Source organism: Gymnoscopelus microlampas (genome assembly GCF_963454915.1).
Source record: "Gymnoscopelus microlampas genome assembly, chromosome: 4".
NCBI classification, from domain to species: domain Eukaryota; kingdom Metazoa; phylum Chordata; class Actinopteri; order Myctophiformes; family Myctophidae; genus Gymnoscopelus; species Gymnoscopelus microlampas.
Genome location: NC_139941.1, coordinates 2,020,504 through 2,038,620, shown reverse-complemented (window position 1 = coordinate 2,038,620; position 18,117 = coordinate 2,020,504). Strand labels below are relative to the sequence as shown.

Sequence of the window (18,117 nt, the reverse complement as noted above, 5' to 3'; positions counted from 1 at the left end):
CAGCTGATGCAGTCAGTGCCAACACAGGTGTACCTGAAAAGACAAACAAATGCACTAATGTTAGCTTGTATTGTAACACAAATTTGTTTAGAAAAAAAAATCATTTTTTTTTACTCACAACTGGTTTAAATTCATGAACTACCCCTGCTGTATAAATAACCATTTCCTATTCTATCATAATCATACTGTCTCAATACATTTCTACTATTAAAAAAGCCAATCTTTCAGCTCAGAGCACATGAGCTGTGAGAGTGTAGATCTGCTGTTTACACTAAATGTTAGTCACAGAATAGGAATAGTAGGGTTCAAGTGGTTATGAAAATATTACATTTGTTGTCGTTTTATATATATATATACTGACCCTCCTTGACGATCGATCTCAAATCTCCCAACTTCGAGAAGCTCTCTCTGAAGGCTGCGGCCTCCGCCTTTTTGGCCTGTCCCCTGGGAAGGATAAATGAACATTAGAATGTTTTATAGAAATTTAGATTTTAATTGCTGTAATATACAGATTAGTGTAAACAGAAAATGCACAGAGCAAAGATCAGATGAAATAAACTGTAGACAAAGTACAAAAAAAAATTGCTCAATTGTTTAAATGTCTAAAAACACACATTAACATGAATGTGTAAATAAACAGGAAACAGTATATATTAACACATGTGTTCACATCAGTATGAATTGCTTTGTGGCTTGGTTTTCAACTAACATAAACTCTTTCCCTGCCATTGACGAGATTTCTCGTTTTTCTCCGCATGGCTCAGCCAGCCGTCGACAAGATTGACGAGATTTTTGAAAAAATTAAAAATTAAAAAAAATATATATATATTTATTTATTTATTTTTTTGCTTTTTAATTTTTTTGTTTATCACAAAGGAAGCAGGAGATAACGCGATGCGAAGATTTTCTGCTCCATTCACTTCAATGTTAAAAAATAAACAGAGACAAAATTCACAGTTTACCTATTTTTGCAATGTTATTCTCTGGCAGGGAAGGGGGTAGATTGTGTAAATACTCTGGCAGTTAAAGAGTAGAAAATAATATGTTAAAACAAACTAGAAAGAACATTTAATTAAACACTGCAGTACAAATGTCTTTGTAGCTTTGTTTATACAGTTATACTGATATGTATGGCTATCACTACAAGTACTATCCAATAAATGTACCCTAAGGATCCAAGTATGCTTGGACAGATTTAAACTTTATTTAAGAATAATGACCATTGAAAATGTAGCTCTAGGACGGATTTAGGTCGGTGATATTTGACTCTCGGCTCCCACTTACACTTGTGACAGTCCACAACAGAACCGGAACCTTCAGATTCCTTTAAATAATATATAATATCAAGTTAGTGGATAACCTCCACCACACCTATAGCAGTGTTTTTCAGGTCAAGGACCCCCTAGCTGAGAGAGAGATGAAGCAGGGACCCCCACTACATATTGTATAAAATGTTGTTGCAGATTAAACTTTCTCATAGATTTCATAGATAGCTTCATAGACATGTTTGACAGCACTGTCATTGTGTAGCGTTGTGTTTGATTCGTGTTAATGTGTATACATTTCAGACAGTTAACCACTTAAACCCTCAAAACTTGTACTTGGTCTGCCATTTTTCCCCTCTGCACCAAACCTCTTTGACGAAAATAGCCGATCTACGAGCTCACAACGCCTTGTAAGTTGTGAGCTTGTAGATCTGCTATTGTTCCCCTCAGAATAGGGAAGCTAGGATTCAAGTAGGCCTAGTTAATTTAAAGTTGTAAAGTTATTTTATATCACACACAGATTTGCCTCCCCCTGTAGTAACTCCGAGGACACCCTGTTGAAGACCCCTGGCCTATCCACGTCAAATATTACAAACATTACATTACATAATGTAGTCCTATGGAACCTGCTAGATCAGCAATTCCCAACCTGTGGGCTGGGGTCCACTGATGGGCCATGAGTATATTAGAATTGGGACCCCCAAATAATTTGCATAACACTAAATACTTTATTGATAACATAACATTAATATAACGAAATACTGTAAAAAAAAAAAAAAGTCACTGTATTTTTGAGTGGTGCCAACCACTCCTATATCTGACTTTGACTGTGTGTCCGGGTGTGTGTCCGAAAAACAAACATTGATGATAACATCAATACGGGGCTCATCAAAGGCACCACTCTCTTCACACAGGGTGTGATTTTTTCTTTAAAACCTTGAATAATGCGTTTTTAATTTCCCCCCCCTCCCAAAAAAGAAATAAATATTTATATATATGTATAAAAAATCACACCTGTGTGAAGGTAGCAGCGCCTTTGATACATTTTGTCATCAATAAGTGTTTATAATGTGTTTATAGCCACATCTAATTCTATATTCATGACATCATAGTGATGTCATGAATAGTAACATAGTGATGTCATGAATAGTGACCAATCAGAACGTTGACGGACCTGACCAATCAGAACGTTGACGGACCTGACCAATCAGAACGTTGACGGACCTGACCAATCAGAACCTTGGCGAGCCTGACCAATCAGAACGTTGACGCAAAAGCCAGGTATAGAGGGCTAATATCCGCTCGGCTAGCGCCGCTAAAAATCACACCCAGTGTGAAGTGAGCGGTGCTATTTATGAGTTATTAATTTCATCATGCGTCTCGCTAGCCAGTCACAGTACGTCCTGCGAAGCTTAGCCAATGGGCATGTTTTCCACGGCATGGGTTCTTCTTTACCGCTCTCACCAAGGCTCGTCTCCCCCGATTGCTCAGTTTGGCCGGACGGCCAGTTCTAGGAAGAGTCCTGGTTGTCCCAAACGTCTTCCATTTAAGGATTATGGAGGCCACTGTGCTCTTAGGAACCTTAAGTGCAGTGCAAATTCTTTTGTAACCTTGGCCAGATCTGTGCCTTGCCACAATTCTGTCTCTGAGCTCTTCGGGCAGTTCCTTCGATATCATGATTCTCATTTGCTCTGACATGCACTGTGAGCTATACGGTCTTATATAGACAGGTGTGTGCCTTTCCCAATCAAGTCCAATCAATACAATTAAACACAGCTGGATTCCAATGAGGGTGTAGAACCATCTCAAGGATGATCAGAAGAAATGGACAGCATCTGAGTTAAATATACGAGTGTCACGGCAAAGGGTCTGAATACTTATGGCCATGTGATATTTTATAATAATAATTTCATCATGCGTCTCGCTAGCCAATCACAGTACGTCCTGCGAGGCTTAGCCTATGGGCGTGTTTTCCACAGCATGGCGTCACAGCGAAACGACACATTTTCACGACGGAAAGAAAAACTTTCACCACGGATGGGTCCTAAACCCTCTTATACAGTAGGAGCGGTTGCACCGCTCAAAAATAAATGGATAAAGTAATTGAAAAACAGGGCTCCTCTCACGCATTAGAAGGACAATATCAGTCACCAGAACCAATCAAGGACGGGTGTATTCAATGACTACAAAATGTAGTTTGAAGTTACAATGGGTTTATATAGGAAGGGGGCGTGTCAGATAACATTTATATCAAATATCTAAATACTAAATCAAGCAACTTAAAAACGTCTATGCTCACAAAAGCCTGAGTAGACGTTAAAATGACCCCAAACATGTTTGATGGTGAAATCCCTTTAACATGGCAGCCGATAGGCCATCTTAAAGGGATATTTCACTTTAAAAAAAGAAAATTGGGTCATTTTATCGTCTACTCAGGCTTTTGTGAGCCCCCCAGACAGTTTTTAAGTTGCTTAATTCAGTATTTAGACTGTTGATATTGTGTGAGCCCTGCTCCATAAAAGGTTGAGAACTAATGTTGTAACTCACTGAAACCAACAACTGAATGAACAGACTTTCCTGTAGAACGACACACACACGCACGCACGCACGCACGCACGCACGCACGCACGCACACACACACACACACGCCCTAACCTGTTCGATAGAGAATGTGAAATGTGACAGTGTCCTCAGGTTTGGGTTGTCTCCACTCTACAGTGTTAGAGCGTGTAAAGGTGAGTAAGACGAGATAAAAAAAAGAAAGAACATCCGACCAGTTTGTCCAGTTTGACCCACGACCTCTCTCTCTTCACACAAAATGGCAAACGGTGCATTTATATTATAGCACCTTTACAACAGCGTTTCCAGAAAAAGTGCAGGTCAATACCCAGTAATGGAAGAAGTGCTCACATGTTTTACTTAAGTAAAAGTATCAATACTGCAATGTAGATATACTCAGTTACAAGTAGATGTCCCGTATTAAAAATGTACTTGAGTAAAAGTACAAAAGTATCGGTGCTCACTGTGCAGAGTCTCCCATTTCAAAGTTGAAAATGTGTAAACAATATTTAGAAAATAGCCGATCTCGAAACTCACAATATGTCGTATTGTGAGCTTGTAGATCTGCTATTTTCAAATGACGAGAATATATAGGGCTGAAGTGGTTAGTGTGTTATATAATAATAATCAAAATCTACAAAGTAACTAGTAAGTAAAGTTTTCAAATAATTTTTGTGGAGTAAAAGTACAATATTTTCGTCTGAGATGTAGTGGGGTAGAAGTAAAAGTATTGAAAATTGTAAATAGGCCTACTGAAAAAGTAAAAATACCAAAATAATTTACTTAAATAAATATATATATATATCAGAACATTTTCAATAGGATTTCATAATTTCTTTAAAGATAATAATAAATCAAAGACATACAGTATAGGTAAAAACATTTAAAAAAAATACATGTTATGAGCTTGTAACTGTACTGTACCAACATTAATCACTTAAGCCCTATTTTATACTTGGGCTATTTAAAAATAGTCGATCTGCAAGTGAGCTTGTAGGTCGATTTTTGACATTCAAGCTCAAGCTATTTTTGAAAAAGAGTTTGACACATTTTGAAGAATTTGAGTACATTTACTTTGATACTGCAAGTATATGTTTTGATGCCTCGCCTCAAGACCACCTCCCCAATACTCGCTCCTTGCCTCAAGGTTTTTTTAAAACAGGTTTTCTCTACATCATGAATACCCGAATGCTTTTGACACACCTCACCATTGCTCTGAGCCAATCACAATCTGAGAATATGCTGTCTTTTTTTGACAGGGACTCCTCTCAGAGCTACAGCATATAAAGACAGCAGGTTCCCACTTGTCAACTACTGGACCATACTTGACCAAACTGGACCATACCTGCACAGAGCATTCAGACTGCACCCACTAAAACACAGGTAAGACTTGAGGTTCTATTTAGTCATTTAGAGGGAGTTATTATTAATTGGGAAATATGGATCAGCAGCAAGGTTGTTTTAGTTAACTTAAAGGGATATTTCCCTTTAAAAACTCAGGCTTTTGTGACCCCCCCCCACACACACACACACACAGTTTTAAGTTGCTTGATTCATTATTTAGATATTTGAAATTCATTTTATCAGACACGCACCCTTCCGATACAAACCCATTATAACTTCAAACTCCATTTTTAACATGTTCTGGTGACTGATATTGTCCTTTTAGTACGCAAGGAGACGGTATTTTTTCATTTTACATTTTTTATAAATATATTGTTGGGGAAACTATTCAAATTTATAAAATAAATGAAAAAAGCAATCGAAAAAAGACGACCCCCTCACCTTTAAGGAGGGCAGGATGAGTCACCAGAACCAAGGACAGGTGTTTTTAATGAATCTAACATGGTTAAAATGGAGTTTGAAGTTATAATGGGTTTGTATAGGAAGGGTGCGTTTCTGATAAAATGAATATCAAATATCTAAATACCAAATTAAGCAACTTGAAAACTGTCCTAGGTGCTCCCAAAAGCCTGAGTAGACGATAAAATGACCCAATTATTTTTTTTAAAGTGAAATTCCTTTAAATAAAAAGCAAAACCAGGCTTTACAAAAACAAAACACAGTAACTACTGTAACTGAAACTGTATTTGCCTTTTCAAAAGTAGCAAAAATCACAGAGAAAATGTCCTTAGTTTGAGTCTTTGTCAAATTATGATAATATCATACATAAACTGAAAATACATCGTCAGGTGGGTTGCAGTTTCATACAATCAGGAGAGAGTCCATTCATCAGCTTCAATTTTACAGTGTTCTAGTTCCAATTTTGTCTGCTCATTTATTCATTTTGATATCTGACCTGAAAATGTATATTCTGTTTACCCCTGTTACTGAAAAACACTATATAGCAATGATTACTATCACAATATAGAGCTATCTAACACTGTTACTGAACAAACACTCTATACTCTATAGCAATGATTACAATCACAGAGAAACTACAGAGCTATTTAACACTTATTTTATAATATAGGACAAGAATTGGTTTGTTTGTGTTATCCTTTTAGATCAAATGTCTGACTGTACCTCATGCTGTTTACATTATTTCTGTCTAATAAAGTATTCAATCAATCAATAAGCACCTTTAATACATTGATTGATTGAATATTTTATTAGGCAGAAATGTAAAAACAGCACAAGTAGCCTACAGTTAAAACACTTTGTCTAAAACGTCTGTCCAAAAAAGTCCTTGCGGTCTGGTTTCCATTGAGGTCCTTGGTATTCATTCATATATTCATATACACATATAAAGAAGCACCAAACAGTTCAATATCATCCCAAAATACAGAAGAAACACTATATGTACAGAGTCAGAAAAACAATTGGGGGGGGGGGGGGGGGCGGGGGTGAGAGTCAAAGGAAGGGGGTTGTCAATGCTAGTCAAAAGAACGGGGCTTGGGGGTTGGTGGGAGAAATGGGCCCATGAGAAAATGGGCAGGGCCACAAGCATAGAAATAATATGCTATAGTGAGTGTGTGTGCGTGCGTGCGTGCTTGTCTTACCCTCTCTTTCTATCTCCCTCAGATGTCTCACTGTCTCCCTCTCGTGTGTGTGTGTGTGTGTGTGTGTGTGTGTGTGTGTGTGTGTGTGTGTGTGTGTGTGTGTGTGTGTGTGTGTGTGTGTGTGTGCGTGCGTGTGCGTGTGCGTGTGCGTGTGTGTGTGTGGGTGGGGGGTTTGTCTCTGTGTCAAAAGTGGAGAAAATAACAGATGTACAAGCTAGTTGTCACAACGTGTCGTGACGTGTGTTCAAAGATCCTGGTTTTCAGGGCCTCAGGGACAATTCAGCATTTATCGTTTTGGAAGAAACCTAATAGCCTAATACAGTAGGTCCCTAATATGAAAGTGTGGATGGTTGAAAGTGTTTTGTTTTTAATATAAAGTTGCATTGTTGTCAGTTGCCACATTTATATCATAGTTGCCAGAAGGAACCTGATTCAGAAAATGAGAAGGAGTGGGAGAAGGCAAATCTGTCTCCAAATAATCCCCTCAATGTCTGTTCCTACAGGCGAATAATTGGAAACAACAGGTTATTCTGAAATCATGTTCCTTTGGTTTTCTTCTGCTGAGACAGATGTGATATGTTGTCGAACTGGCTAGCTGCCAGTTCTGGCTAAAGGGGTTACAGGAAGGAGTGGCACTCCTTCCTGTAACCCCTTTATTATGACACGCAGCAAAGGTCATCGGGCTCGGGAATCGAACATGCGACACACTGTCAGGCTGCATTAGAGTTACACGCATGACGTGTGTGCAGAGTGACTAGGCCAGTGCTGTCTGGACCAACCTCGGAGCGAAGCGGCCCTCACATCTCAAGAAGATAATATTATTATTATCTTCTTTTAAAGATTTGTTTTGGGCTTTTCTGCCTTTATTTGAATAGTAGTAGGGGAGAGTGACAGGATCAGGGAGAGAGAGAGAGAGAGGGAATGACACGCAGCAAAGGTCATCGGGAATCGAACCTGCATCATGACGCTGTCATATAGGCATTAGAGCCTAGTATATGTGGTTGCGCCTTAACCGCTAGGTCATCGGCACCCCCTCAGTTACACATTATTATCATTTTATATTATGGGTTAATGTTCTAATTGTGTCATAGATCATACCCCAAACATGCATATGGAATGTGTTTCTTTTAAAAGTTGTGCAACAGCAGGTATGCATGCAAACAACACTCAATGCTGGAGGAGATTTGGCTACTAACAGCTTAAAAGTGTTGCTGAAGAGTCGAGCATCAACTATTTTTTAGCATTTGAATATGAATATATAAATATGATGGACTGTGAAGTGTGAACCCTGAACACTCACACTCCACTATGCAGCCATGCGTTGGTGCATGGTCCACTGCAGACCGCAGTAGTGGAAAAAGTACTACATTTTATTGACTTGACTAAAAGTATCAATACTACGATGTAAAAATACTCTGTTATAAGTAAAAGTCCGGAATTAAAAATGTACTTCAGTAAAAGTACAAAAGTACTGGTAAATGTACTTAAGTACCAAAGTAGAAAGTACTCATGTCCCATTTCACAAGTTTTCAAATCTATAAATTGTAAAAAAAAAAGTATATATATCTTTTGAAAATAGCAGATCTACAAGCTTACAATGCGTAGCATCGCGACGCATTGTAAGCTTGTAGATCTGCTATTTTCAAATGGCCGGAATGTATATAGGGCTGAAGTGGGTAATTTATGTTTTGTAATAATAATCAGAATCTACAAAGTAACTACTAATGCTACATTAGGATGTTACTACATTAGGATGCTACATTAGGATGTTGCCATACATGATTGTATAACCCATCTTCAATTTTAGCGTGTATGTCCCACCTATTGTATCATTCTACACACATACAGTAACAGTGTTTAAACTATATAGATTTGCTTTCACTGACCTGTGTGTCAGAGAAAGTCATATGAATTATATGAACTAGACCATACCCGGTCGACGCATCCGTGGGGGATATGCGCACATGATCTGGCAACCCGGGAGGCAACATTGTTTGACACATAAACGCTAATAAGAAGCTGAGATTTGATGAAATTGAAAAACGGGCTTCACAGTTAAGTTCAGATGGTAATGGTCAATGGCTGTGTGCAAAATCAGAGCAATTGGTCCAGCCACTGAGGAGAACCGGGTAGCTTCACCTACCACTACAGAGGTTACTAGAATTATAGTAGGATAGTTTAATTAATCCAAAATAGTGGTACAAAACTAATAGAATATAGAAATCTTCATTAATGTATTTCCTGATGTATATAATGTGACTAGAGCTTATATTCAGTCTCTTCACACGCAAAACATTAAAAGAATGAAGTTGACACGTTAACTTCTCTCTGTTCCAGACATAAACCATGCAGCGTACTATGATGAAAGCCGCTCTTAAGGATCTGGATGACAACGAGTTCAAGAACTTCAAGAGGGAACTGCTAGTTGCTGACAACCTTGATGGACAACAGTCACTTGGAAAGGCTGCAGTGAAGAACGCAGACACCAACGACACCATCGATCTGATTCTGCAGGCATATCCCAATCATGTATATCAGATCATGGTGAATATTCTCGGGGAGATTGACAGGAAAGATCTACAGAAGCCATTTCAAAACAGTAAGTGAAAGGAGGGTTTAATGTTTACATATTACTAATATAGAAAGGACTGTTTTGAGCTTCCGTCATGGTCAGTGGTGTCATGGGGGCCACACGGAGTACCACGGCGTTCCACCGGTAAATTTTACACGCCCACCAACAAGTACCTTGTGCATGCGCATGGGGGGCTAGAACGCACCCCCCCTAGATTCAATCACCAGCCAAGTAGGCTACCCAAATGGCTACTACTGTATGCATAACAGGTTTACCGGTGGCGGTGAGAGTCCTCATACACGGTATAAAAGCAACACAGCATTACTTCAGTTCTGCTGTTGTGGTATCCTGTCTACACTCAACGGGAATGCCTCCACCAAAGTGCATGCACGTGTGCGCAACGTGCGCTCGCGGGCATGTGACGTCATTAAAATACCATTCAAAAAAATCACCATTACACCACTAGACATGGTAATCTGGGGGTACATGGGGTATCTGGGGTACAACACATACCCCATAGACACCTGACACTTGCTGCTTCACTGGCAGCTCCCGGTGTCGTGTGGTGGGGGTTAATAGGTCTAGTGCAGCCTTTGTCATCGTGTGATGTGTTCACAACTCCTTTAACAGTGTAAATAGTATAAAACCTGATGGTTTTGTGCATTATTTTAATAATTATACAATACATAATGACAAAACAGTCGTAATAGTTAAACCTTCTTGAGAGAAGTGTTGTCATATGGAAATGTCTGATAACTTTAATGAACTATATTTAGTGCAGTTATGTCTGGGTAGCTCAGTCGGTAGACTGCTCGCCTTTGAATCACTATTGGGTTTGATTCTGGGCACCACCAACTCAGTGTATGAGTACAAAGGTGTGGGTAACTAAGACATGTAGGAGCTGATGGTAGGTGTTGTGCTCCAACACAGCAATCTCAAAGGGGTCTAGCACATTTAAAGGGGGATAGGCAACCTCATTGGCCTGATAGCGACAATAAGCCCCTCCGATCTACTTGTCTTGACGAAGTGATCATTTAACATGGCAAAATCATTAGTTGCAAACTGCAGATGAACTCAAACGTCTAATTAATTAGCCTACAATAGATTCCTAGTCGTACATCCAAGTGTTCCTTTTTGTAACTTAATTTCACAGTCAGTATCACTCTTCTGAAGAACTCTGTTGACAATAAGAAAATAATGTATTTTAATTATTGAAACTGGTTGACTTTCTATTAAGACTAGTTAACTGTAGCACTGACACAATGCAGGCAAACATTATCATAGTTTAGGAATGAATTAGACAGAGCAGAGGACATACGGTACATATAGAGAGTGTACAGTTTTTGTGTGTATGTCTGGTATGACTGTCTGTTCAATTTGAACTGTAAATATACTTCATTTATTAAATGAAAGAGGCATGACGTCCATTAACGTTTTGGATCTAAAGAACCAGGCAACTATGTTTCAGCTAAGTTGATGACTTAGAAACATTCAATTGATTACACATTTGTACTGTAGAGCATGGGATTTATTATCATATAGGCTATATTCTATGGGCCTTGGCCTAGGTAAAGAAAAGTAGGCTGGAGAATGTTCAACATACATATAAATAGGCTATATGTGTACATTTTCAACATACTTTAATTTTTGGCGAAAAAGAAGAAAAAAAATAAAACACTTTTTTGATGCTTTTAGCTATCATGACTGTCACTTAAAGGTCTGGTGAAATGAAAAATATGTTTTTCACACTTTTAAAGCATAGCCATGGTCATCATATGGGCATGCCCAACAATAGATGTAAAAAAAAGAATGTTTAAAAAAAACAACTTTTGTCCCAATCAAAAGTCCCTAAAAAGCCAATCTTAATTACTTCCTGTAAACGAAAACATAGATACACTTTCATGAATATAAATTATTCTTGATTTCATTCACCTGTTTGATTCCCATAGCTGCACGTTCCTCCAAACACAGCTGATTTTAATTACAGAGCTAACTCTGTTTTGAATCTCATTCAAGATGACATTATAGGTTACTAAGGTTAGAAATAAGCCACGCAAACATGCTGAGCTGGCTGTCTCTCTCCCTTGTAAACAAATACTCGCCCTGCTGGACACGGCTGCAGTGATTGAGATTCCAGCGTCCCATAGCCTGAAGGGATGGGACCTTCTGATTGGTTGAGACCAAAAAAGCTATTGCACCCGACCTTTAACAGTTCATTTCCACCTTTACTATTATCTCACATGTTTGCTTGTTAAATTCATTTGCACACTGTTATTTATTGCAGTACAATCCAAAGGAGCAGCTGCAACTGTCTCAGGTGAGTGCTAAGTAAGGTTGACTTGACAGATTGTTTCCATCTTTAAAAGTCCATATTAACTCACATGTTTTCATGTTAAATTCATTTGAACATTGGTTTATTTCTTGCAGCTCCACCCAAAGGAGCGGCTGCATCTGATCCAAGTGAGTAAGATGACTAAACAGTAGATCCAATTAATTTCAGTTGAGACTATTGGGCTTAAATTAATGCCCATAGAAGACTTACTAGCGTTACTTACTGTCAAATGCCATTTAACGTTGTTTTCATTCAATTCTCCATCATAGTTTTAGTGGCAATTAAAAAAATTAAACATCAATCAACTAGAAAAGTGCTTCGGTATCCGCCAGGTCAGGTAGGTTATTGTGGGCCAGCAATGTTGGGAATTCGGCAATAAGGATGGAATATCAAAAATCAGATGGATCAGTCTTGATCACTTGATTATAGAGATTATGTCTCTATGTTCAAAATGGAGCACTTGGAGGCCACAACAATCAGGATGGAATCTGAAAAATCTGAAAGACATGTTTCGTTTGAGAGATACCAGTGTTCCAATTTTTGCAAAACAGACAATGATCAAATGGCCACTGAGGCACCTAGGAAACGCAGAGAAAATGTGTTAATGTTTTGTGTTCTGTATTACCATTTTTAACAAAGCTTCATAGCCTACGCGTTGTTGCCCATGCAAGCTGAGACTTCAGCTGTGTCAATGTCCCATAATGTCTTGCAAGTGGTGGGCAGTGGCAGCTTGAGTGTTAGTTTTCTGGTGTGTAGTTCGTCTGACTTACATTGTTGGCTCTCTGAAAGAAAACTACAACTCCCTATTGGTTGACTTGATTGGCTTTTCCCCCTTTGTTTTTGCCTCTGGGGGCACCACCACCTTTTTTGTGTAGAAACAGGAACTTGGCTACCGGAAATACACACGGTCATCAAATTATTGGAAAATGGTAAAATGGTAAATGGTGCATTTATATAGCGCTTTTATCCAAAGCGATATATAAGCCAATGCACATACGGTAGATTTGTGCATTGGCTTAGGAATGTGACAAAACTAAAACATCTCCATGAATTCAAGGCTTCATGGGGTGTGTAATTGATAGAAAATAAGTAGTTTTTTGGGTGAACTATTTCTTTAAAACAAGCTATTATCGTGAGGTACATGGCACTGGCTGCTTTTTGCTGAAGTCTAGCCTCACATCACTAGGCTTTCCACCAAGGTAAAAAAGAGGGGGGGGGGGGGGGGGGAGGCTGATGCTGCATGGAGCGCAGTGTAGCGTAGATAGGCGCAAAATGTAACAATATACTGTAGATTATATATTGTTACATTTTGCGAAATGGTTAAAACAATCTAATCTAATATTTTGATATTGACTTTAAAGCCCTGGTGCACGCAACACACTCTCCACCTGTGAGGGTGCACTGGACACGTGTGTGATGAAAACACTAGCCTCGGCGCTGGAAATGTTAACCTAGGCGCCCCCCCCCGCGACAAAATTGTTCTGCCGGAAACAGAGAAGTGTAAAGAATTGCATATAAGGCAAATACTATTGAACCACCCCTAGATGGGTTATAAGAAATGCTCTTATATAGCATGATGTCACATAGTTCATTTGAACATTGTTTTATTTATTTGATCTTTTTTTCTGTTTTATACGAAGGAACGGCTGCATCTGTCGCACATGAGTACTGTTCAAAGTTGGTTATCCATTCTCCATCATAGTCTCCTTTGTATGTTTTATTGATTTATAAGCTGTTGCTTAATATCAGTTAATCAAGTGTTTCACATATTGACTGTAACTAGATTAGTTCATATTCAAAAACATGGTATGTACTGTCTTACAGCTTACTACTCCAATACATTTAAGATTCCATTTTTATATTACTTATATATATTACCAAATGGCATCAATTTATTAGCGGTGCCAGCCGCTCTACACTTGACTATGTCCGTCCGTATGTCCGTTTGTCCGTTTGAGCCCGGATGTCCGTTTGAGCACGGGCTTTAAACAGCTATAACTCCAGTTCGCAGCATGCCAGCAAGTCCAAATTTGGTATGTGGACTTAGACCACCAATGGGGACGAGCATTGCTTGCTGAAGCCCCGCCCCCCCTATTATAGCGCCACCAGGAGGCCACTGGCTTTCTATGTCCGTCCGTATGTCCGTTTGTCCGTTTGAGCCTGGATGTCCGTTTGAGCACGGGCTTTAAACAGCTATAACTCCAGTTCGCAGCATGCCAGCAAGTCCAAATTTGGTATGTGGACTTAGACCACCAATAGGGACGAGCATTGACTGCTGAAGCCCCGCCCCGCCCTATTATAGCGCCACCAGGAGGCCACTGCCTTTAAACAGCTATAACTCCAGTTTGCAGCATGCCACCAAGTCCAAATTTGGTATGTGGACTTAAACCACCAATAGGGACGAGCATTAATTGCTGAAGCCCCGCCCCGCCCTATTATAGCGCCACCAGGAGGCCACTCACCAAAGGCACCGCTTCCTTCACACAGGGTGCGATTTTTTAGCGGTGCCAGCCGCTCTACACTTGACTATGTCCGTCCGTATGTCCGTTTGAGCCTGGATGTCCGTTTGTCCGTTTGAGCCTGGATGTCCGTTTGAGCACGGGCTTTAAACAGCTATAACTCCAGTTCGCAGCATGCCAGCAAGTCCAAATTTGGTATGTGGACTTAGACCACCAATAGGGACGAGCATTGACTGCTGAAGCCCCGCCCCGCCCTATTATAGCGCCACCAAGAGGCCACTGGCTTTAAACAGCTACAACTCCAGTTTGCAGCATGCCACCAAGTCCAAATTTGGTATGTGGACTTAGACCACCAATAGGGACGAGCATTAATTGCTGAAGCCCCGCCCCGCCCTATTATGGCGCCACCAGGAGGCCACTCACCAAAGGCACCGCTTCCTTCACACAGGGTGCGATTTTTTTACACTGGAAGGCTTTTCAATTAGGGCTGCTAAAGGTCTATAGCTTATCACATTCCCCAAACTGAGATAGTATGCATAGGCTTTCCACTTTCCACTAAAACATTTAATGTTCAGGAAATGTTTCACCTACAACAAAAATGTCATTCCCTTTTTCTTCAGCAAAACACTTTGTCGACAAACACCAGGTTCAACTGAAAAAGAGAGTGAAGAATGTTTCTGGTATCCTGGATATGCTCGTTGCTGAGGGAGCCATCACTCAGGAGGCCTACGATAAAGTGAGGGCTCACACCACTGAATTCGACATGATGAGGGAATTATATAAACACCTGCAAACCAACGATGCCAAAGATGCTTTCCTCCAAGGTCTGGAGGAACATGAGATGTTTCTTCTCAAGGAGCTGAAGAACCTGTAATTGTGATTTAAATTCATTTTAGGCCAAACATTGTATTAATACAATATAATGTATGGCCATGATTCTTTCAGGGTTCTTATACATCATTGGCATGTTCCTCTTTTCATTTCCAAGATAATTCAACTTGTTCTTATCCAGTATATATTTGTTTTCTGCCCAGGATATTCATTATCTGGCATTATCATGATGGGCTTGAGGTTGTTTTTCATACTTTTATTGTGGTGCTTCATGTGAGGGGCATTCTGGATCTGATCTATAATAAAATCTTTAATACAAATATGTTTCAGTTCATATTGAATTTATATCATTTAATAGTTCATGTCATGTTAAGATACTCTTTGGGGAATTTATGGGGGAAATGCAGTAACGATGAAGAAAGTCCATGGCACTCTTCTTAAAATAAAAAAATTGTTGAATAAAATTGTAGAGGTTGTAAATCCACCGTCTCTGCTTTAAGTACGTTCTGTCTATCGCCTCTTCTGGATGTAATTGGGCACAATTAATACTGATGGCTTTAAATGAAACAGAGACATTTCAGTGAATATCTTTACAGTGGTTAGCCACTGTTTAATCATGATTTTCATAATAATTTCATAATTTAATAGTATATATATGTTCGCACATGTTCACAGAATATACTGTGAAGTTGTTTACACAAAGTTAGGTGGCAGCTACTAAAGAAAAAATGCTGGTGGTGTATGCAACATACCAAGTTTTTTCTTTATTTTTATGCACATGTACATTGATTTGATGATGCTCTTTTTTTTCTCTTTTTGCACTCTTTCTTAAAATCTTTTTACGTTTTCTATCATTATTCTATTGTTATTACTTATGCTGCTGCATTGTCTGAGGGAAGCAAAACCAACATAAGTTTTACTCTTATTTACTTTATTTGAAAAATAGCAGATCTACAAGCTCCCAGCACGTTGCAATTTAACGTGTTGTGAGCTTGTAGAATCAGGGTTATTCCCAGGGTTATTCCCCCAAGGACCCCACTTTGAGAACCACTGATATAAATGACACTTCATGAAGTCCTACATGAAACACATCACATTTAAGAGAGGACAATATAGACCTATTTTTTGAGAGATTATTTGTTTACAAACATTACAAAGACTGCACGTGTCGTGCAGGTGCCGGTTTCATGTAATTAATTCCCAACAGATCCCCACATCTGTTGTTTTGGCTGGACGCAGGCGCACCCTAGCGAGTCATATTTCGTCGCACGAGGATAACTGACATACAAGCTCACAAAGCGTCACTGATGCAACCATTGTGAGCTTGGAGGTCTGCTATTCTCGGCCGACACCTTTGCGCGACGGAGCACAAATTTGACTTGATCGGGGCTGCAGCTGATTGAAATCAGGCCGAGCAGACAGGGCCGGTGTTTTCGGCACATGTGGAGGAGGAGGACCATGTATACGTCACGGGAGAAGGGGAAAAAAACAAAAAAAAGTGTACACGTGATGCGGAAGTCTGCCACGGAGGAGCTGTTGAGAGTGGTCGAGCATACACTCGATGTACACTCGCTCAATGCGGAAGTGGAGAGCCTCCTCGCCTCCTCCACTCGACTCCACTCGCCTCCTCCAAGAAGCACATGAACAATTGGACCGCGACTACTTCCGGTTCGAAGTCGGAGTGACCAAGTGGGAGTGAGCGAGTGGCCGAGATTTTCGGTATTGGAATTTGGCTAGAGAATAGGCTCTATGCATAGCAGCCATATTGGGAAGAAATTGGGCCTCTTCTTACTTCTTACAGGTGTTACAATGATGCTAATGAAGGCGCCGTTCCATTCTGGTCAGCGAACTGATATTGTGCATGTTGGCTCACTAGAAACACTCCATTTTCGTTCCCAAATGGCCCCTTATGGTGAGTGTGTAACTCTGAGTGAGTTATGGGGGTCCATCAAAATAAGACAACCACTATGCCACACTAAATGGAACAGAGCCTTAATTAGTATCATTGGTAACACCTGTGAAGGAAGGAAGGAAGGGGCCCAATTCATTCCCAATATGGCAGCTGTGCATAGAGCCTATATTATTGTTAACACACAACACAAAACAAAGAGTATAGCCTATTTATTTCAAGAGGGGCGATCACATTTTAATGTGCTCTTGAAATAAATAGGCTATACTCTTTGCCTCCTTCCTCCACTTTTCCATTACATATGCGGTCGGGGGGGGGGGGTTTCTGCGTGTGCATACTGGCTCTTATCAGTGCGTCTATACATACCTGTACATACTATTAAAGGCATGAATGAGGACTTCCCAATCAATCACTTTTTGTAACTTTTTTTTGTTTTGCCCATGATTGAAGCTACCTGTGTATGTACATCTATTCAGATTACAGTCGGCTAATCATGTTTTTCTTTTCACTTATAGATATTTTTTCCACTGTTGCAATATATGGATATGGATTTGTAAATGTTTGTATTCTACAGGAAAAGGTGTGGGCTTTCATGATACAGAAATGTCCAAACCTTTGCAAGACACGTGAGGCGTTGTGAGCTTTTAAATTGGATATTTTCACAATGTTTGCCTCTTTCTTATAATATTTGAAAATTTGGCCAATGTTTGTTAGCTATGGGATTAGCTCTCTAGAGCTACTCTCTGACAACACAAATCAGGATCACAGATACAAATGTAATTGATTTATGCCAAGTGTTAGGCTTAAACAATGAAAATAAATGCTGACATATATGATAAGGATATGAATAATATGAATAATATATTAATCAATATTAAGATAATCATCCTAGTTAAAAAATAATATACAGAGTACAATGGAACACTGCTGTAGACCCTTAAAACTATAATGTAAATGACCACAAGGTGGCAGTATAAGCTTAACAATCTACCCCACATTCTGACTTTAAAGATGGAGTGCCATGATATTTTTCAACCCTAAAACCTGATCATAAGGTATTATTATTATGTAAGGATTTAAAAAAAAAAAAAAAAGTGTACAGAAATTGTTTAAAAAAAAATGTTTATGTGGACACGCCTCCAGTTCATTAAGTATGCCTGGTTCTCACCTTAGCACCTCCTCCACCAC

The 18,117-nt window shown here is 39.5% G+C and overlaps 1 protein-coding gene across 4 annotated transcripts in view; it reads left to right on the top strand.

Moving 5' to 3' along the window:
- Positions 1–15,340, top strand: part of LOC311044424 (apoptosis-associated speck-like protein containing a CARD) — a 98,757-nt gene extending 83,417 nt beyond the window's left edge. For 2 of the 4 annotated variants that reach the window (XM_084055988.1, XM_084055989.1), the window contains exons 2-6: positions 5,097–5,207; positions 9,164–9,425; positions 11,683–11,715; positions 11,826–11,858; positions 14,810–15,340. In XM_084055988.1, coding sequence (XP_083912114.1) covers positions 9,173–9,425; positions 11,683–11,715; positions 11,826–11,858; positions 14,810–15,063 — 573 coding nt within the window. In that variant the 5' untranslated portion in view covers positions 5,097–5,207; positions 9,164–9,172 and the 3' untranslated portion in view covers positions 15,064–15,340. Of the gene's footprint in view, positions 1–5,083; positions 5,208–9,163; positions 9,426–11,682; positions 11,716–11,825; positions 11,859–14,809 lie in introns of all 4 variants that reach the window. The other 2 variants (XM_084055986.1, XM_084055987.1) reach the window with 1 other exon arrangement.
- The last annotated feature ends 2,777 nt before the right edge of the window (positions 15,341–18,117 follow it).